The sequence below is a fragment of the Oncorhynchus tshawytscha genome, linkage group LG22 (assembly GCF_018296145.1).
Source record: "Oncorhynchus tshawytscha isolate Ot180627B linkage group LG22, Otsh_v2.0, whole genome shotgun sequence".
NCBI lineage: Eukaryota > Metazoa > Chordata > Actinopteri > Salmoniformes > Salmonidae > Oncorhynchus > Oncorhynchus tshawytscha.
The window spans coordinates 15,031,417-15,052,687 of NC_056450.1; the positions used below are offsets into that span (position 1 = coordinate 15,031,417).

The 21,271-nt window shown below is 42.9% G+C and overlaps 1 protein-coding gene across 1 annotated transcript in view; it reads right to left on the reverse strand.

The window, feature by feature from the left end:
• The window catches only part of LOC112221526 (voltage-dependent L-type calcium channel subunit alpha-1D-like), a 42,840-nt gene extending 28,208 nt beyond the window's left edge, over nucleotides 1–14,632 (reverse strand). Inside the window, exons 1-22 of the mRNA XM_042303819.1 lie at nucleotides 14,533–14,632; nucleotides 11,730–11,869; nucleotides 11,489–11,634; nucleotides 10,954–11,106; nucleotides 10,487–10,683; nucleotides 9,969–10,072; nucleotides 9,701–9,843; nucleotides 9,516–9,581; nucleotides 7,882–7,948; nucleotides 7,756–7,782; nucleotides 6,712–6,872; nucleotides 6,259–6,484; nucleotides 5,667–5,874; nucleotides 5,308–5,428; nucleotides 4,975–5,050; nucleotides 4,494–4,554; nucleotides 4,248–4,305; nucleotides 4,055–4,148; nucleotides 3,809–3,938; nucleotides 3,370–3,429; nucleotides 3,040–3,146; nucleotides 1,833–1,920 (exon numbers count right to left, since the gene is read on the reverse strand). Coding sequence (XP_042159753.1) covers nucleotides 1,833–1,920; nucleotides 3,040–3,146; nucleotides 3,370–3,429; nucleotides 3,809–3,938; nucleotides 4,055–4,148; nucleotides 4,248–4,305; nucleotides 4,494–4,554; nucleotides 4,975–5,050; nucleotides 5,308–5,428; nucleotides 5,667–5,874; nucleotides 6,259–6,484; nucleotides 6,712–6,872; nucleotides 7,756–7,782; nucleotides 7,882–7,948; nucleotides 9,516–9,581; nucleotides 9,701–9,843; nucleotides 9,969–10,072; nucleotides 10,487–10,683; nucleotides 10,954–11,106; nucleotides 11,489–11,634; nucleotides 11,730–11,794 — 2,358 coding nt within the window. The 5' untranslated portion in view covers nucleotides 11,795–11,869; nucleotides 14,533–14,632. The remainder of the gene's footprint in view (nucleotides 1–1,832; nucleotides 1,921–3,039; nucleotides 3,147–3,369; nucleotides 3,430–3,808; nucleotides 3,939–4,054; nucleotides 4,149–4,247; nucleotides 4,306–4,493; nucleotides 4,555–4,974; nucleotides 5,051–5,307; nucleotides 5,429–5,666; nucleotides 5,875–6,258; nucleotides 6,485–6,711; nucleotides 6,873–7,755; nucleotides 7,783–7,881; nucleotides 7,949–9,515; nucleotides 9,582–9,700; nucleotides 9,844–9,968; nucleotides 10,073–10,486; nucleotides 10,684–10,953; nucleotides 11,107–11,488; nucleotides 11,635–11,729; nucleotides 11,870–14,532) is intronic.
• Nucleotides 14,633–21,271: the final 6,639 nt, after the last annotated feature.

The following is a 21,271-nucleotide window of genomic DNA, read 5'->3' on the forward strand; positions in this document are numbered from 1 at the left end:
ATTGTTGACAAACAATCAAAGCAAAACAAAAGCAAACAAAAGTCTTCTCATGCTTTGTTGATTTCAAAAAGGTGTTATACTCAATTTGGCAACAGGGTCTGCTATACAAATTGATGGAAATCAGTGTTGGGGGAAAAGCATATGACATTATAAAATCAAATTACACAAACAAGTGTGCAGTAAAAATTGGCAATAAACACACATATTTCTTTCCCCAGGGCCGTGGGCTGAGACTGGGATGCAGCATGAGCCCCACCCTCTTCAACATATATATCAATGAATTGGAGTGGGCACTAGAACAGTCTGCAGCACCAGGCCTCACCCTACTGAACTCAGAAATCAAATGTCTACTGTTTGCAGATGATCTGGTGCTTCTGTCCCCAACCAAGGAGGGCCTACTGCAGCACCTAGATCTTTTGCACAGATTCTGTCCGACTTGGGCCCTGACAGTGAGTCTCAATAAGACAAAAATAATGCTGTTCCAAAAAAGGTCCAGTAGCAAAGACAGCAAATACAAATTCTATCTAGACACTGTTGCCCTAGAACACACAAAGAATTACACCTACCTCAGCCTAAACATCAACACCACAGGTAACTTCCATAAGGCTGTGAACGATCTAAGAGAGAAGGCAAGAAGGGCCTTCTATGCCATCCAAAGGAATATAAAACTCAACACCCCAATTGGGATCTGGCAAAAAATACTTAAAGCAGTTATCGAACCCATTGCCTTCTAAGGTTCTAAGGTCTGGGGTCCACTCACCAACCAAGAATTCACAAAATGGGACCAACACCCAATTGAGAGATTGCCTGCAGAATTCTGCAAAAATATACTTTGCGTACAACGCAAAACCCCAAACAATGCATGCAGATCAGAATTAGGACTATACCCACTAGTTATCAACATCCAGAAAAGAGCTGTTCAATTCTACAACCACCTAAAAGGAAGCGATGCCCACACATTCCACCACAAAGCCCTCACTTACAGAGAGATAAACCTAGAGAAGAGTCCTTTAAGCCAGCTGGTTCTGGAGCTCTGTTCACAAACACAAACAGACCCCACAGAGCCCCAGGATAGAAACACATTTAGACACAACCAAATGATAAGAAAGCAAAAAGATAACTATTTGGTACACTGGAAAGAATCAAACAAATACGGAGCAAATTGGAATGCTATCTGGCCCTAAACAGAGAGTACACAGTTGCAGAATACCTGACCACTGTGACTGACCCCAAACTAAGAAAGCCTTACCATTGAGAGTAGCCGCCATAGGAAGACAAGCTATGTGCCCACTGTCCTCAAATCGAGGTGGAAACTGAGATGCACTTTCTAACTTCCTGCCAAATGTATGACCACGTTATAGACACACATTTCTCACAGGTCACACAGACCAACAAAGAATTTGAAAAGAAATCAAACATTGATAAACTCCCATATCTGTTAGGCGAAATACTGCAGTGTGCAGTCACAGCAGAAAGATTTGTGGCCCGTTTCCATGAGAAAGGGGCAACCAGTGGAGTACAAACAACATTGTAAATACAGCCTATATTTATCTGTTTATTTGTTCTCCCTTTCATAATTGAACTACTTGCACATTGTTACAACACCGTACATAGCCAATAATGTAACATTTGAAATGTCTATATTCTTTTAAAACGTTTGTAAGTGTAATGTATACTCATGTTCCCCCTGTTTGTTTCCCTTTTGTTAATTGTCTGTTCCAGTTGCTTTGGCAATGTAAACGTGTGTTTCCCATGCCAATAAAGCCCTTTGAATTCAATTGAGAGAGAGAGAGAGAGAAAGAGAGAGGTGGTTAAAGTGGTCAAATGATTACCTTGAGTCCCTTGGCTCTGTTGATTGCTCGAAGAGGCCTGAGCACTTTGAGTACCCTGAATATCTTGACCACAGAGATAGCGCTGGAACTGAGAGTATAAGAGAAGCAGATACGAGTGTTGGAATGATCCCCACAGCACTTTTCTTGTCTGACCAGCAGAGAGTGCTGTTACAGTATTATGTCTATATAACCAGGGCCAATACTGTCCATTGACCTGTAAAGGAAGGGCAGTTCATCATCCTTCCAATGTCCCTTTTAGGACAGAACCAAATCAATTCAAAATGTATTGTCTTTGCAAATGGGAAATGTATTGTGTAGCCAGAGTATGTATTTTGTGAGACACAAAAAATACAGTATACATAACAATACGCGCACACGCACACGCACACGCACACACAGACAGACAGACACAGACAGACAGACAGACAGACAGACAGACAGACAGACAGACAGACAGACAGACAGACAGACAGACAGACAGACAGACAGACAGACAGACAGACAGACAGACAGACAGACAGACAGACAGACAGACAGACAGACAGACAGACAGACAGACAGACAGACACACTGATAGCTGATCAAATCTTACATTCATCTGTATAGCTAGCTAACTAGCTTGTGATGGCCTTTGAGTCAATGGTCCACTAGCCTTGGTACAGTTATTTTCAACCAACATTTACTTGGCGATACTTTCTTCATTCTTGATTCAGAAGACACCAGTGTCTTACAAACTTCTGTTCACAGTTGCAGCTGGAATCCAAAAAGCTGAGAATATTCAGAAAAATATGAACTGAAATGTCTGTGCTGCATGAGGAGTTTCCTTACCATTTTAGCTGCCAGACATCAGGCATTTCACAACAGCTTAGCAGGAACTAGTCATTTGTAAGTGAAACAGCCACATGTAGAATAAGGCGTCACACAGTGCGATCCAAACAACACAAACAAAGATTTACACATGTGAGAGGCCATTTCTCACTCTCTACAAAAAGTGAATTTAATATCTATTCTCTGGTTTCTGGAGTTCCAACTGCAAATGGAAACAGAAGTTTATGAGAATAACGAAGACAGTACCGCTAGGTAAAGGTTGGTTGAAAATGGTTGTACCATACTGTCAATGGGACTCCTGCTCGACTTCAGGCACAAGCTTTTCAGCTATGCGCCTGAGGTCCGAGCCCACTTGGATAACATCCCGACAGACACTCACTGGAGGAAGAAGGACGCGAGAGACACACTGACAACCAAAAGGTCCAGGAGGTTGAAGGCATTCCTACAGAAGGAACCAGGATGAAGGAACGCACCAAAAACCGTCACCTGGAGAGGGAGAAAAATCACAAGAGTTAAGAGGGATTCTAAATGCTATTTACACTGCCACGTGCACTCCCATATATGTTTATAGATAGACGTAGATCTACTGCCTGAAGGAAAGATAGCCTATGCAGATCATTGTCAATTCACAATGAAGTAACATTCCAAAACGTAGTATAATCTCAAAAGTGCTTGACCCATTTCATCTGCATATCTGGTCACATTTTACCTTCAGTATGATTTCCACAGTGAATATGGAGGTGAACGCATAATCAGCGTAGCCAAGCATCTGAAGATATAGAAGATATCCTACGTCAGCATCATGGCAACAATTCAGAAACACTATTTGGAGGTGGAAAGGGAAAGAGGGTGATACCTAGTCAGTAGTACAACTGAATGCATTCAACTGAAATGTGTCTTCTGCATTTAACCCAACCCCGGTGGGCATTGTAAGGAAGGTGAGTATGAGAACAGCACTTTTGGTTGAAACCATTGAGCAGTGAGGGTAGATTTACGGTAGTTGAGTGAGAGTGTGAACGGTAGATTTGAATGCCGGTTATAGACTATAGATGTTGATTGGGCGCTAGGTAGTGCTTGGTTGTGAGGGCGGGACTGACAGTTGACTGAGTAGATATCGAGAGGGATTTATTTTAAAAATGTTGCCGTACGTTGTTCCTAAAGGAGTGAGCTCTGATTGGATCCTCAGCGGCCAGAGAAATACTACTGGCGATGATGAAGACGAGGATGAGGTTGGTGAAGTAGGAGTGGTGGATGAGGTTGTGACAGGCCACTCGGAGGCTGAAGGGAGAGGAGAGACGATGCAAGTGATATGGGTGCTCTGAAATGGCACACAATTCCCTATATAGTGCATTACTTTTGACCAGGGTCCATAGGGCTCCATGGCTGTGACTTACCAGTTTCTTTTTCCAAGAATGAAGAAGGAGCTCCCATCTGGAATGGGTTCAATCTTCTCTTTTGGAGCGGATTCAGGCTTCACAGGCATGATTCCTAGAGAGGGGAGTTGATCAGATCAGTCGATTTAGAGCGCAATCCATGTGTCACACAGTCTGACGAGAACCCTTCTGAGGTGTACGGAACGACACTTACCCTCCAGACCCTCGATGGCTCTCAACTCCTCATTCTCCTCCCAGTCATCCATCTCATTCTGCACAAGGAAAGAGCGAGCAAAAAAGAAATGCAAACATGAGATTCTCTTTTATTTTTAAAACACTGAGGAGCACAGACACTCCTTCTAAACCATTATCGGTTAGATAAGGTTGCAGCCCATAAGAGTAGCTGCTGTAGAAAATATTGTACTGTGTTGGTCCCCTGAAACAATATTTCGGTACATACCGCCGCATCTTCCTCTTTGTCTTCATCTTCGTCCCAGTCCTCTTCATCATCCTTTTTCTCTCTGCAAAACCATTAATTCACCACTTTGCTTTTGTCCACCGTCTACTTATTCTCCTCATTACTGATGCTACTTAGCTATGTCCAGTAATATAACCAGACCATCAAGTTATGTCTACTTATTCTCCTCATTACTGATGCTACTTAGCTATGTCCAGTAATATAACCAGACCATCAAGTTTGTCTACTTATTCTCTTCATTACTGATGCTACTTAGCTATGTCCAGTAATATAAACAGACCATCAAGTTATGTCTACTTATTCTCCTCATTACTGATGCTACTTAGCTATGTCCAGTAATATAACCAGACCATCAAGTTTGTCTACTTATTCTCTTCATTACTGATGCTACTTAGCTATGTCCAGTAATATAAACAGACCATCAAGTTATACATTTCATTCGTTTGGCTTCTGTGATACTTACTCTACTTGCTTTTTTCCACCATCGCCACCTGCCAAGTTGTCCACAGCGATAGCCAAGAAGACATTGAGCAGGATATCTAATCAAGAGATATCAAGGAATTGACCAAGAGCTTGACAACATCAGTGAATACCGATCTTATAGAGTACAGTCGGTATTGATAGAGGTTTGTGTACATTCAATGGCTTTGTAGGCCGTCATTGCAAATAAGATTTTGTTCTTAACTGACTTGCCTAGTTAAATAAAGGTTAAATAAAGAATAAACAAGTAAATTGTACAAAAGCAGATTTTATGTATATAACCAACTCTCTCTGTCTTGGTTAACAGAAAGGATACAGTTGCCAACAACAAAGAGGGAGACGAAGTAGACACACACAATCATCTGTGGGAAGACTGGCCCGCCATAAGCCATGATCCCATCATACATCACAGCATTCCAGTCCTCTCCTGTAAGGATCTACAGAGGAGAAAAGGAGAGGGAGAGAGGGGGGAGAGAGAGTGAAAGAAAGAAAGAAAGAAAGAGAGAGAGAGATACATAGAAATAGAGACACACAGAGAGAGAGAGAGAGAGTGAGAGAGAGCGAGAGAGAGACAGAGAGAGAGACAGAGGGAAAGAGAGAGACAGAGAGAGGGCGACTGTAATTAAAAGTATGGGGAATTCAATAGTAGTGTTAGAATTAGTGTTAGAATTCTACCTGGAAGCAGGTGAGCAGGGCCTGGGGAAAAGTGTCAAACGTGCTTCTCTTCATCTGAGTCTCATCAAAGTTGAACTTGCCCCCAAACAGCTGCATCCCCAGCAGGGAGAAGATGATGAGGAAGAGGAAAAGCAGGAGCAGCAGGGAGCAGATAGCCTTCATGGAGTTGAGCAGGGAATTGACCAGGTTTGATAGGGCTGCCCAGTGCCTAAACAGGAAACAGGTAGTTTCAGTGTTTGAGGGTATGAGGTATGTAGTAGCCTTCCATACTGAATGCATGCATGAAATGTATCAATTGCTGAGTGACATTCCATATAGTTCTTTCAGAAGTGCGTTTAACTTGCATAGCAGCGTATTCTGGAAAGATCTGGGACCAAGCTAGCAAGACAGCCCACACAGATCTGTGACCAAGCAAGCAAGACCTGTGACCAAGCTAGCAAGACTGTAGACCGTATGAGCAAGACAACACAAACAGAACTGGAACCAAGCAAGCAAGACAGACCAAACAGATCTGGGACCAGGCTAACAAGACCGTAGGCAATGTGAGCAAGACAACACAAACAGAACTGGGACCAAGCTAGCAGTTACCAACCGTGTCACTTTGAACACCCTGAGCAGGCGGACACAGCGTAGCACAGAGATGCCGATGGGAGGGATGATTTGCAACTCTACCAAGACTGTCTCCAGGATGCCACCACACACCACGAAGCAGTCGAAGCGGTTAAACAGAGCCATGAAGTGGATCTGGAAACCGAAACTGTACATCTTTAACAGCATCTCCAGCGTGAACAACATCAACAGGATCTTATTGGCCCGCTCTGAAGGAAAGACCAAGGAAAATAAAGGTTATTTATGTATTTATGTATATATATTTTTCCTGACGTCTATGTCAACATTTCATCCTGCTGAATTATGGAGAAAATGACGTAGAGAAAAGGAAACAGGGGAGGAAGACAAGCAGAAACAAATAGAAAAGACCAGATACAGGTAGGTGGAGAGAGAACGAATAACAGGAAGAGATGTAGAGAAGAGAGTGTATCCTGACCCTGCATCTCGGTGAGCCACTTGGGCTGGCCGTAGTGTTCAGAGGCGCTGGCTGCAGTGTTGAGAAACACCAGAAGAAGCACCAGCCAGTAGAAGTTCTGGGATTTGACTGCTACACGACAGTTCTTCCGAAAGGCGTGGTTCAGTTGGCATAGCTGTTCACTGAGTGAAGTGAGAAAACAGGAGACAAGTTGCATGAGGAGCGGAAGGGTCAGAAACCGGCTTTGTCAAAAGTCTGTAGTGTACTTTCTCATTTAAAAAAAACAGGAAATAAAACATTATTGTGTATATTCTGAGAACTGTCATGACATTTCCCTGTTGGGTGAGGTTTATGACCCCCCATAAATACCCTTCCCCCTTTTCTCTCCACTCTACAGAATGGACTCTTGGAAAGCCCTTCGTACCACAGAGAAAGTATGGTAAAGGTTGGGGAATAATTCCCTTTCTCAACCATTTGAAAGTGTCCGTTGGTACTTAAAGAATATGATGTCAGATCAGTTGTTGTCTGGGACATTATATCTGATGATAGGATGACATAAATTGTATCTTGGAAAGTCTACACATTGTAGTTATCCGATTCACATGGAGTTGTTGCGCAATTTAAATGTTTAAATATGAAACTATTTGTGAGATGACGAAATCTGATTTTAGCTTCTAAATGAGAGAATTGTTTTCATAAGTAAACTTATGCTCACTCAGTGGCCACACCCAAGTGAACAGACATTGGTTGGAGAGGGATGAAACACGCCCTTCTATTCCCCAGTACAAAAACCCCTGTGACCCAATTCACGTTAGACTAAGCAAACCCCGGCTTGTGGTTGCGAACAGTTGAAAGGCTACTCTATCTAACAAAATGTACGAGACCAGATCCCCACACTGGATTGGTGAATTTCGACTGGACCAGCCAGAATACAGCACGAGCTGATTATGTCAACTTCGTATGAACTTTGAACTGTTATTCACTAAAGAATCGATTTGATAAAATAGCATGTCATATAATTGAATCATAGTCAGAGGCACAACTGAGCTATCCTACTCAACTTACCAGAAACTGTTGGCCATCATTTTAGCCCTGAAAAAAAGGAGAAAGAAGCATTACATCACAACATTGATAACAATGACATCTAATTAACAAAGAATGAAATTCAAATACATTTGTTTATTTCATTACATAAGAGATGCGCAGCAGCCATTGTCGTCATCTAGATATGCTTCAAATTCAGAGTCTGAATCCGATTCTGTTGAACACATAACAGAGCCATAGATTAGATCACAGAGAGCCTAGTAGTTCAAAACAAATCAAACTGTATTTGTCACATGCGCCGAATACAACCGCTGTAGATCTTACAGTGAAATGTTTACTTACAAGCTCTTAAAGAACATTGCAGAGTGAGAAAATATTTGCAAAATATGAAAAGGTTCTACGATAAAATATTAAAATAACATTAACTAGGCTATATACAGGGGATATCGGTTCCAAATGAATGTGCAGGGGTACAGGTAAGTCAAGGTAATTGAGGTCATATGTACATGTAGGTAGGAGTAAAGTGACTATACATAGATAATAAACAGTGAGGATCAGCAGCATAAAAAAGGGGTCAATGTAAATAGCCCAGGTAGTCATTTGATTAACTGTTCAGCAGTCTTATGGCTTGGGGGTAGAAGCTGTTAAGGAGCCTTTTGGACCTAGACTTGTCGCTCCGGTACCGCTTGCCGTGCAGTAGCAGAGAGAATAGTCTATGACTAGGGTGGCTGGAGTCTTTGACAATTTGTAGGGCCCTCCTCTGACACCACCTGGTATAGAGGTCCTGGATGGCAGGAAGCTTGGCCCCAGTGACATACTGGGCCATACGCATTACCCTCTGTAGCCCCTTGCGGTCAGATGCCCGAGCAGTTGCCATACCAGGCAGTCATGCAACCAGCCAGGATGATCTCGATGGTGCAGCTGTGTAACGTTTTGAGGATCTGAGGACCCATGCCAAATCTTTGCAGACTCCTGGGGGGCGGGGGCGGGGTCGTGTTGGAGTCGTGTTGGAGTCGTGTTTGGCAATGCAGTCGTGGGTGAACAGGGAGTACAGGAGGGGACTAAGCATGCACGCCTGAGAGTCAGTGAAGACACTTGCCAGTTGGTCAGCGCATACTCTGAGTACATGTCCTGGGAATCCGTCTGGCTCTTCGGCCTTGTGAATGTTGACCTGTTTAAAGGTCTTACTCACATTGGCTACGGAGAGCGTGATCACACAGAACAGCTTGTGCTCTCATGCATGCTCCAGTGTTGCTTGCCTCGAAGCATGCATAGAAGCCATTTAGCTTGTCTGATAGGCTTGTGTCATTGGGCAGCTCGCGGCTGCTCTTCCCTTTGTAATCCGTAATGGTTTTCAAGCGCTGCCACATCTGACAAGCTTCAGAGGTGGTGTAGCAGGATTCAATCTTATTCCTGTATTGACGCTTTGCCTGTTTGATGGTTCATCGGAGGGCATAGCGAATTGGATTCTGGTAAAATAAAGGTGAAATAAAAAAAAAATTTAAATAGTGGGATTTCTTATAAGCGTCCGGATTAGTGTCTCGCTCCTTGAAAGCAGCAGCTCTACCCTTTAGCTCGGTGGAGATGTTACATGTAATCGAAGACTTGTTGGTTGGGATATGAACGTACAGCCTCTGTGGGGATGATGAAGGTGGTCTAGAGTTTTTTTCCCCTTCTGGTTGCACATGTGACATGCTGGTAGAAATGAGGTAAAACGGTTTTAAGTTTTCCTGTATTAATACACAGACAGTAACAGTGAGAAGAGTGACAGGCCATCATACCTCCGTCCTCGCTGTGTTTATACCAGCCAAACTTCTTCATCATTTTCTTCTTGGCAACAGCAGCACCTTGTTAGGAGACAAAGGAAAGGTTGACTATATGGGTGCAAGGCTGTGTTTTCAATGTGTGTGCATTTATTTGTGTGTTTATATGTGCGTGTGTATCTCAGTCAGTCAGTTAACCGTACGTTTGTTTCCTTCCTCATCCACATCCTCGGCCTCGATGAGCCAGTCCATGTAACCACACATATCCTCCTCCATCTGCTTCTTATTCTGGGCGTCCTGCAGCTCTCCACGAGCCACGGCTTTCTCTCTTTCCTTGGAGAACTCCCTGCACACACAGACACACGTACAGTCGCACACATAGACGGTCAGCACACAACCTACACTCGGAGAAGGCCTTCACACACAAATGTAACACAAGACAAACATCCACACAAACTTCCACTCACTCACCCGCTCAACACTCCCAATACAAGGTTGAGTACGAAAAACGAGCCAAATATGACCAGAGAGACAAAGTACACCCAGGGTATTTCAAAGCCAATTGCATCATTCATCTGCAGGAATACAGAAAGAGACAGAGGGAGATGAAGCATTGTTAATCGTGCTTCTACATCTGCATTGGGGGGTTTTACGCTGGGTTTCTGTATAAGCACTTTGTGATAACTGCTGATTTAAAAAAGAGCTTTATAAATACATTTGATTGATTGATTGCTTGATTGATTGATAGATAGATAATCAGAAACTGTTCCATTTTTATGTGACGATAGACAATTTAAGTCAAATTAAATCAGAGGAGTAGTTAAGAATAGGAAGAAAGTACTAGGGGTGCATTCAAAATGACACCCTTTTCCCTATGTATTGCACTACGTTTGGCCAGGGTCCACAGGTCTCTGCTCAAAGTAACACACTATAGGGAGTTGGGTACCATTTATGATGCAGCCAAGAAAAAAAAGAGAGGCTGATATTACCCAGTAGAGCACATCGGTCCAGCCCTCCATGGTGATACACTGGAACACAGTCAACATGGCAAAAAATATGTTGTCAAAGTTGGTGATCCCGCCATTAGGCCCCTCCCACGGTCCTCTGCACTCTGTCCCATTGCCCACACAATCGCGCCCATTTCCAGCAAACGCACACGGTGTGGGGTCATCATCCACGTTCAGTTCTGGGAGAGAGGACAACATGAGGAGGTCACTCATCGTGACAAATGTCTTAGTCTTCTTAGTAAAAAGATGGAAATCTCATATAAAATCCAGGCTTCCAAAGCATTAGCTGATAACAAACTTGTATGCAAATAACTTGTTTACCCATGTCTGCGTACAATGACTCAAATGCAACTCTTTAATATAGTGTTAGGATGTGTATGTACAGTATAGAGCAGGGTATGTACAGTACAGTGCAGTATACTTGTTTGTGTTGTAAGTGAAGTTTGTACCTGTGCCCAAGTAGAAACAGGTCTTGTGCATCCTGCCGAGGAAGAGCTCCAGGCCGATGATGGCATAGATGATGATGACAAACATGACCAGCAGACCAATGTGGAGTAGGGGAACCATGGCCTTCATGATGGAGTTCAAGACAATCTGGAGACCTGCACACACACACACACACACACACACACACACACACACACACACACACACACACACACACACACACACACACACACACACAAACACACACACAGAAACACACAGACACACACACACACACAGACACACACACACACACATGTACACACACACATTCACCCAGCAGAGAGATGGGTTTTACTGAAACACACACACACACACACACACAGACACACACACACACACACACACACACACACACACACACACACACACACACACATTCACCCAGCAGAGAGATGGGTTTTACTGAAACACACACACACACAGACACACACAGACACACACACACACACACACACACACACACACACACACATGTACACACACACGCAAACCTACTGGGAACGCCAGACACCAGCCTAAGGGGTCGCAGCACCCTGAAGGCTCGGAGCGCTTTGACATCCAGTCCTCCTGGTTTGCCTGCTGCGTGGTGGGCCTCTCCAGGCTTGTGGTCGGCCGTCCCCTCAGCAACCACACTGAACAACCTGCAACAACAGCCGCACAACAACAATACAGCTAAAATACCATAAACAGAATGGAGGGGGTAACAGAAGAGGAATGGAGACATGAGCTAGCGTACCCGACGACAACGATGACAAAATCAAGCAAATTCCAGCCACTGCGGATGTAGGCGCTAGGGTGCATGACCAAGCCATAGGCCAGGATCTTAGTGAAGGTTTCAATGGTGAAGATGACCAGGAAGACATACTCTACTTGTTCCTGCACTCACAGAGAGGGAGAAGACAGCATGGTCAAATATACATACTTCCTAATTTGTCCGTTACTGTAATCAGTAAAGAGCAAAGACAACTGTTGGGAAAATTAGGTAAAGACATTTTTACAAGATGTCTGTGGATGTTCATAATGCAGGGTTAATACCTGTCTAATATCCAATGCATATGTTATATTCAGGGGTGTAATGTTTAAGTTTGATGTATCTACTGCATGTGGGGTGGCAAGGAAGCCAGGCACTGTCACGTTGATGGCTTATACTGTACATGTATACTTTAGGTCAAAATTAGTGCACACGAATAGGGAGCCATTTCGGAAGTAGCCAGAGTCTGTCCTGTAGTGATTACAGTAGCTTCAGCCCTGTTAACTTACAGCCCAAAACAGGCTTAATGAGCCAGCCACTAGAGCGCTAGTCAGTAACCCTTGGACTAATGCTTCTTAATGCTGCTAATCTTTGGCACCACAGTCGCTAGGCATCAGGCTGGAATAGGAATGCAGCCAAAAGCTGGCTATAGCATCGTGGTCAAACAAGGTGATGTGACAGATTAGAAGGTACAGTACCTTCACTATGGAACGATAGGCTGTAGTGCAATGAATGGAGACAGCGATTGCTTCATTCTATTCAAATCAGGACAGCTGTAGTCCCTGAAGTGAGGACAATTACCCTATAAGTATTTCTTAACACCATACTACACAACCAAAAGTATGTGGACACCTGCTCGTTGAACATCTCTCTCCAAAATCATGGGCATTAATATGAAGTTGGTCCCCCCCTCTGGTGCTATAACAGCCTCCACTAGCCTCCACAAGGCTTTCCACTAGATGGTGGAACTTTGCTGTGGGGACTTGCTTCGATTCAGCCACAAGAGCATCATTGAGGTTGGGCAATTAGTCATGGCTCGCAGTTGGCGTTCCAATTCATACAAACAAGATGGGAACCACACCTTTTTGTTTGTCTGAATTTGCGGGTTTTACACACCAGCCAAGCTTCTGGGAGAGCATGATGGTTCTCTTTTGATGAGGCGTTCCAATTCATTCCAAAGGTGTTTAATGGAGTTGATGTCAGGGCTATGTGCAGACCAGTCAAGTTTTTCCACACCGATCTCAACAAACCATTTCTGTATGGGCCTCATTTTGTGCACAGGGGCATTGACATGCTGAAACAGGAAAGGACCTTACCCAAACTGTTGCCACAAAGTTGGAAGCACGGAATCCTCTAGAATGTCATTGTATGCTGTAACATTAAGATTTCCCTTCACTGGAACTAAGGGGCCTAGCCCAAACCATGAAAAACAGTCTCAGACCATTATTCCTCCTCCACCAAACTTTACAGTTGGCACTATGCATTCGGGCAGGTAGCGTTCTCCTAGCATCCGCCAAACCCAGATTCGTTGGACTGCCAGATGGTGAAGTGTGATTCATCACTCCAGAGAACGTGTTGCCACTGCTCCAGAGTCCAATGGCGGCGAGCTTTACACCACTCCAGCCGACTCTTGGCATTCTGCATGGTGATCTTAGGCTTCTGTGTGCCTGCTCGGCCATGGAAACCCATTTCATGAAGTTCCCGACGAACAGTTAATCTGCTGACGTTGCTTCTATAGGCAGTTTGGAACTCAGTAGTGAGTTTTGCCATCGAGGACAGACGATTTTTATATGTAACGTGCTTCAGCTCTCGGCGGTCCCGTTCTGTGAGCTTGTGTGGCCTACCACATTGCTGCTGAGCCGTTGTTGCTCCTAGACATTTCCACTTCACAAGAACAGCACTTACAGTTGACCGGGGCAGCTCTAGCAGGGCAGAAATTTGATGAACTGACTTGTTGGAAAGGTGGCATCCTATGACAGTGTCACGTTGAAAGTGTTTGCTATGGAGATTGCATGGCGGTGTGCTCGGTTTTATACACCTGTCAGCAACGGGTGTGGCTGAAATAGCAGAATCCACTCATTTGAAGGGGTGTCTACATACTTGAGTATATATAGTGTATGTTATTTATGGGTGTTAATGTGCTGTAAACTACCGTAAAGATTTCATACTGGAATCCCTATAGTAGGGAGGGGGGTATTACAGTGAAGCGTCAGACTTCAGCCTGAGTTCCCTTCCACAAGTCTAATCCAATAAAGGGATCCACGCCGGAGGGATTTAAATACAGTACTAACCAACCACTGTCCTGCCCCACAGCCAAGCAGATGGACTAGACAGACTCGGCATGATGAGGTTGTGTACTGGGGGAGTTGAGGGGCTTGACACTTTACGATAACACCCCTAACTTCTCTGAAACTGGTGTAATCTACCTGTTTTCCATACTATTTTGATACATCCTTTGATAATGCCACGTCTCACAGCGAGGCTTCCAGGCTTTTCTGATCACCTCTCGTCATTTGATTCCATTGACATGGGTTCAAATAGTATTTGAAATTGTTCAAATAGTTTGAGCATTTGCTTGAGCCTGCCTGAGTCCCAGATGGATTTTGCACTTTAAGTATTCCACTGATTCAACTGCGCCAAAGCAAGCTAAATGAATCAGATTTCAAATATCTCTATTTTAACCCAGGTTTGGTCCTTGTATAGCACTCCCAAAATAAACCTCTCTTTACCCTCTATGATCTCCCTGATTGACACCTCAGCCTCTATCAGCCGCCGTGCACCAACTCACCAGGTTGTGGTTGGTGGAATTGGAGTCCTCCTCGGGGAAGGGTTTAGATACACCCAGGGCCACACAGTTGGCAAAGATAGCAAGTAGAATGAAGATATCAAAAGGTCTGCAGGACCACAGTTAAGGGTAAATGCTCAACACCACATTGAATGCATCATTGACTTACAGTTTTTCTCAATCGCGTACAAGCAATTTCGGATCTGTGTTGAAATGTATCTACAGCAGAACAGCAATGATCAAATGCTCAAATACATTTACAGACCTTCTGATAATTTTCTTGCCTTGTACCTGACTAAGCCCACTTTTTTGCAAAACTTTAAATACAAATGTAATTTAATGAATACAAAATTCAGTGTTACGTTGGGACTGTCTAGTCTTTCTGAATTTTTTTTCAACATTGTGGACATGCAGAGATGCAGCGAATGAAGTTGGGTTACTCCTAAGTCATCATCTCCAACATTTTGGCCTTCCATTATAGTAGGGCCGTGACAATACCAGTATCGCAATATTTTTTCCATTACAAAAATTAAAACACAAAGCATATCTGACCCTTTGGTCCTTTACAAACCTGCTGTATGTAAAATGTGACTCTGGATGACAACAAAATGATGTTTGTTTCCAACATTAGGGCAGTGTCCTAAAGAAGTTAAATCCGCTTGGTGTTTTGTTTCCCTGACACGACACAAACAAGTATTGCGATATTGGTATCATCCCAGCCCTACATTATAGAGCTTTGTTTTGGTGTGGATTGAGGCCTATACATTCATATCAGTTGAGTTACTCTATTGAAATCACCTACAGTATCCTTATTTCTATTTTGTGTTTCTATGAGCAAACCAGCCTACGAATTAAATACATGGAATTGGATTGTGATGATCACAACAATTGAATCCTGCACACAATGTCCTTATTTAAAATTGTATTTTTACAAGGAATAATATTTGATTTGAAGTGTATGAAATTGTTTGATGAAATATGCATAAAAGGAGAGTAATTGCTCATAATTCTGCACCTTTGGATAGTTGTACTTCCAGTTTTGATCGTCATGATTTACTGACGACAAAGAAAATTTACTGATCTACTGGGATTTTTAAAAGACAGACTAACTTTCTGTTTTGCCTGCTTGTCTGGTTGCACTCTTTTGATAAATGTATTTGGAATTTTGGTGGTATAATATAGTTAGGATGGATGTATTTATGTTTTGAGAAGGCCACTGCACTTTGAAAATGCATTTACTGTTTTGCAAAAAGCCACAGAGTTCTGTGTCTCGTAGACTGACTCTGTTTTGAAAATCAACAACATTTGTTCCACAAAATGCTTGTAAGCGATTGAGATAAGTTTAATAGGGTCTCAACACAGTAGGGGGTTTAAATGCGCCGACGCGTGCGCGCGCGCGCACACACACACACACACACACAGAGGTGCATCATCATTGAAGGATATTTCCATTCAACAAGGGCTAAGGCAGCCATGCGGATGGGGTTACTGAGGGTGAGGCAGCAGAGGGCTCGAGGGGCTCGGAGAGCAGATTTGTTGGCTTGTATCTGCTTCTTCTGTCCACCACCCCTCTTCTTGCCCGAGGCAGCAGAGCCGAGGGTGTCGGACTTGTCCCCGGCAACCGAGCCGGCCAAGGAGACGCCATCCTCTGCAGGAAACAGAGAGAAGATAGTCACCATTCATTTACCAAGTTCATAATCTAGGTTATTGTTATGTAGTTACTATGCACTACTTTGTGTATAAAATGTTGTGGACCATTTCTTTTCACAGTCTTCAATATCTATCAAGTGACCTACTCTTTAATATTGTGTCAATTACTCAAAAAATTGGCCAATATTCATTGACAGTAATGAAACAAGAGTAAGTAAATAGCCTTGCATGAGCTGGAACGGCTCGTAGGAGCAGGAGCCTATCTCCTGTTTCTGTAGCGGGAGGCAGCTTGATCTACAAGTACACCCCCTGGACAGGACGCTAGTCTTTCGCAGGGACCTACCCCCAATCTATCTCCTTAATGCCGAGTGCCAAGCAGAGACGCATTGTGTCCCATTTTTACAGTCTTTGGTATGACCCAGCCGAGGAGCGAACTCCAAACCTTCCAATCTGAGAGGGGCACTCTAACCACAAGGCCACTGAGATGGCTAATGAAACAACATTATTATTAACATATTGGATAAGATTATTGACATTTGGCCAGGGGTTGGGCAGGTATTGGTTTCAGCCTACCTACAAGGTACAGTAATGCATGATAGGCCTACAGATTATATAAAAGGTATGATAGGCCTATAGGGTATATTAAGGTATGATAGGCTTATAGGGTATATTAAGGTATGATAGGCCTATAGGGTGCATTAAGGTATGATAGGCCTATAGGGTACATTAAGGTATGATAGGCTTACATAGTACAGTAAGGTCTGATAGGCCTATAGGGTGCATTAAGGTATGATAGGCCTATAGGGTACATTAAGGTATGATAGGCTTACATAGTACAGTAAGGTCTGATAGGCCTATAGGGTATATTAAGGTCTGATGGGCCTATAGGGTGCAGTAAGGTATGATAGGCCTACAGGGTACATTGAGGTGTGGTAGGCATATAGGGTACATTAAGGTGTGATAGGCCTACATGGTACATTAATATGTGATAGGCCTATAGGGTACATTAAGGTATGATAGGCATTTAGGGTGCATTAAGGTGTGATAGGCCTATAGGGTATATTAAGGTCTGATATGCCTATAGGGTATATTAAGGTCTGATATGCCTATAGGGTATATTAAGGTCTGATAGGCATATAGGGTACATTAAGGTCTGATAGGCCTATAGGGTACATTAAGGTATGATAGGCCTATAGGGTACATTAAGGTCTGATAGGCATATAGGGTACATTAAGGTCTGATAGGCCTATAGGGTATATTAAGGTATGATATGCCTATAGGGTACATAAAGGTATGATAGGCCTACAGGCTACATTAAGGTATGATAGGCCTACATGGAACCATAAGATGCCATATTGAGTAGAACAGCTGTGATAAAAGGGCTGTTTGACAATGTGCCCGCCCACTGCCCCAAGTGTTGGCTATAATTCCTTATTGTGTTTCGTGACAATGGTACTGTGTGTGGGCCTAATTGGATAATGACACAAAGCTGACAAGAGTTGTTATTGAAAGTGACTAGTTCATGTTGTAAGAGATCCTTGAGTTATTATATTAATACATTATACATTATACAGACATTATGCCCATGGATTCTTGAAGGATATTAAAAGCCTTATGAGTCATACATACCCTTTTATAACCACAAATCTGAGGTTGTATGACACCATTGTTTGTTGTTTTTGCATTGGCATTTGTAAACAAACAAAGTATAACAAAGTATAGGTTCAAGATACGTTTAGAATTACAGTATCATGACAATTTCATGGACTTTCAGTCCTTTCATGCACAGCAATGAATGCACACTTTCTCAGCTCCCCCTTACTCCGTTTACAAAACAAAGTCACGGGGTCAGCCGTTCACAATTACAGATTGGGAACAACCAAAACGACGTTTTGCATGGCCAATATTTTACCTTTTCCTGCCATGTCGCAGTTCAAAACCACGATATGCCTTCAGCTTCAGGGAAAGAGCCACCATCAAATAGTTTTGCAAGTTGCAGAGTTTGAATGACAACCAATGTTGAAATTGGCTGTGCACCGCGTATTGGAAAACAAAAAACGTATAGAGAGTTAGCAAGCCATTTCACAATCCGTGTCAGTGCTCCACACCGATAATTGGTCCATCCTTGTCGAATTATTTCTACAGCAATTACTCATGAAATCTGATATTTTTATTTATTGCTCCAATGCGGCAACATTTTTCTTTACCATGTAAGCACAGATAAAAATGTCCAAATAATAGTAATAAACTCGTCCCCACACACTCTGCAGGTTGCTAACGATCTGCTGTAGTCAGCCCTGAACTCAGGATTAGAGTAATTGAGCCGTTTAAAGGGATGACCGTGAAATCTTTTAAAGGGAGGGTGGAGGGAACGTAGAGGAACTTCTGGTCAGTGTGGTCCATGGATATGATGTATACAATTCTTTAAAAATGGCGACAACTAGACCATCTTGCGCCAAGTCCTTTTGGACGCATTTTCAGCACCATGGACAGCAAGCGATCAGTCAAGGACAGACGGACAAGTGGTGCAGGAGAGTTGCTGCAGTGCACACCTTGTGGGGTTTACTTTTCTCGTAAATGTCATCTAAACATTTACCAACGGTAACGTCTATTGGACGTCCTCAGTTACATATATTTTTTTTTACAGTACATTACAGTAAAGTACACACACATAGTACAGTAAAGAAAAGTATAGTACAGTACTGTACAGTACAGTAGAGCACAGTAGACTACAGTAAAGTGAAGAAATGTAGTGTACTGTATTGTACCTTCATTTAATCTAATGTACTCCATTCTTCTGAACTAAACTGTACTGTACTCTACTGAATTAAACTATATTGTACTGTACTGTACTCTACTGTAATGTACTGTACCATACCGTACTCTACTGAATAAAACTCTACTGTATTGTACCATACCATACTGTACTCTACTGTGCTCTACTGTACTTAATTGTGCCGTACTGTACTATGATGTTCAAACGTGTGAAAGATAACCTAGAAGTCTAGGATTGTTCAGACTTGGATCTGGTTTATTCTGACCAAATGTGTACTTGTTTGGGTGGGTAGAGCTCATTAAAATAAATGACCCAGCATGCTGTGCAAGTCTTCTTCTTTTTTTTACATTTACATTTTGGTCATTCAGCAGACACTCTTATCAGTACGAATGTAAACAAAATACATTACACAAGATGGAATCTTTTTGTGTTGGTAAAATTAATTATGCGAGAAATGGCAGTGGAAATGCTTTTATGCACAAATATTGATAAAATAACCATCATATCGAAGTAAACTGGGACTCACATGATGACATGTTGTGTGGTCCTCCAACTCATTTGTATATTTTATCATTAATAACATTAGTATGCTGCACAGAATATTTGGGTCCCTCCGTGCTTGCCTCTGCTGACCTCTGCTGGTGCATGTTTTCAGTTGTTATTGTGCGACCAGGCAGGATGTACAGTCATGGCCAAAAGTTTTGAGAATGACACAAATATTAATTTTCCCAAAGTCTGCTGCCTCAGTTTGTATGATGGCAATTTGCATAAACTCCAGAATATTATTAAGAGTGATCAGATGAATTGCAATTAACTTCAAAGTCCCTCTTTGCCATGCAAATTAACTGAATCCCCCCCAAAAAACATTTCCACTGCATTTCAGCCTTGCCACAAAAGGACCAGCTGACATCATGCCAGTGATTCTCTCATTAACACAGGTGTGAGTGTTGACAAAGACAAGGCTGGAGGTCACTCTGTCATGCTGATTGAGTTCAAATAACAGATTGGAAGGTTCAAAAGGAGGGTGGTGCCTGGAATCATTGCTATTCCTCTGTCAACCATGGTTACCTGCAAGGAAACATGTGCCGTCATCCTTGCTTTGCAAAAAAAGGGCTTCACAGGCAAGGATATTGCTGCCAGTAAGATTGCACCTAAATCAACAATTTATCGGATCATCAAAAACTTCAAGGAGAGTGGTTCAATTGTTGTGAAGAAGGCTTCATGGCGCCCAAGAAAGACCAGAAAGCTGTGGGATCGGGGCACCACCAGTACAGAGCTTGCTCAGGAATGGCAGCAGGCATCTGCACGCACAGTGAGGCAAACACTTTTGGAGGATGGCCTGGTGTCAAGAAGGGCAGCAAAGAAGCCACTTCTCTCCAGGAAAAACATCAGGGACAGACTGATATTCTGCAAAAGGTACAGGGATTGGACTGCTGAGGACTGGGGTAAAGTCATTTTCTCTGATGAATCCCCTTTCTGATTGTTTGGGGCATCCGAAAAAAAGCTTGTCCAGAGAAGACAAGGTGCTACCATCAGTCCTGTGTCATGCCAACAGTAAAGCATCCAGACCATTCCTGTGTCATGCCAACAGTAAGAACACAGCCATGCAAATCCTGAGACCATTCAAAGTGCTGTGCCTAAAACCCCAAACAGCAAGCAATGGGTTGCTTCTCAGCCAATGGAGTGGGCTCACTCACAATTATGCCTAAGAACACAGCCATGAATAATGAATGGTACCAACACATCCTCCGAGAGCAACTTCTCCCAACCATCCAGGAACAGTTTGGTGATGAACAATGCCTTTTACAGCATGTTGGAGCACCTTGCCATAAGGCAAAAGTGAAAACTAAGTGGCTCGGGGAACAAAACATCGATATTTTGGGTCCATGGCCAGGAAACTCCAGACCTTAATCCCATTGAGAACTTGTGGTCAATACTCAAGAGGCAGGTGGACAAACAAAACCCCACAAATTCTGACAAACTCCAAGCATTGATTATGCAAGAATGAGCTGCCATCAGTCAGGATGTGGCCCAGAGGCTAATTGACAGCATGCCATGGTGGATTGCAGAGGTCTTGAAAAAGAAGGGTCAACACTGCAAATATTGACTCTTTGCATCAACTTCATGTAATTGTCAATAAAAGCCTTTTGACACTTATGAAATCCTTGTAATTATACTTCAGTATTCCATAGTAACATCTGTCAAAAATATCTAGACACTGAGGCAGCAAACTTTGTGAAAATTAATATTTGTGTCATTCTCAAAACCTTTGGCCACGACTGTATCTATTCTTCAAATTTGATCGTTAAATCGAAT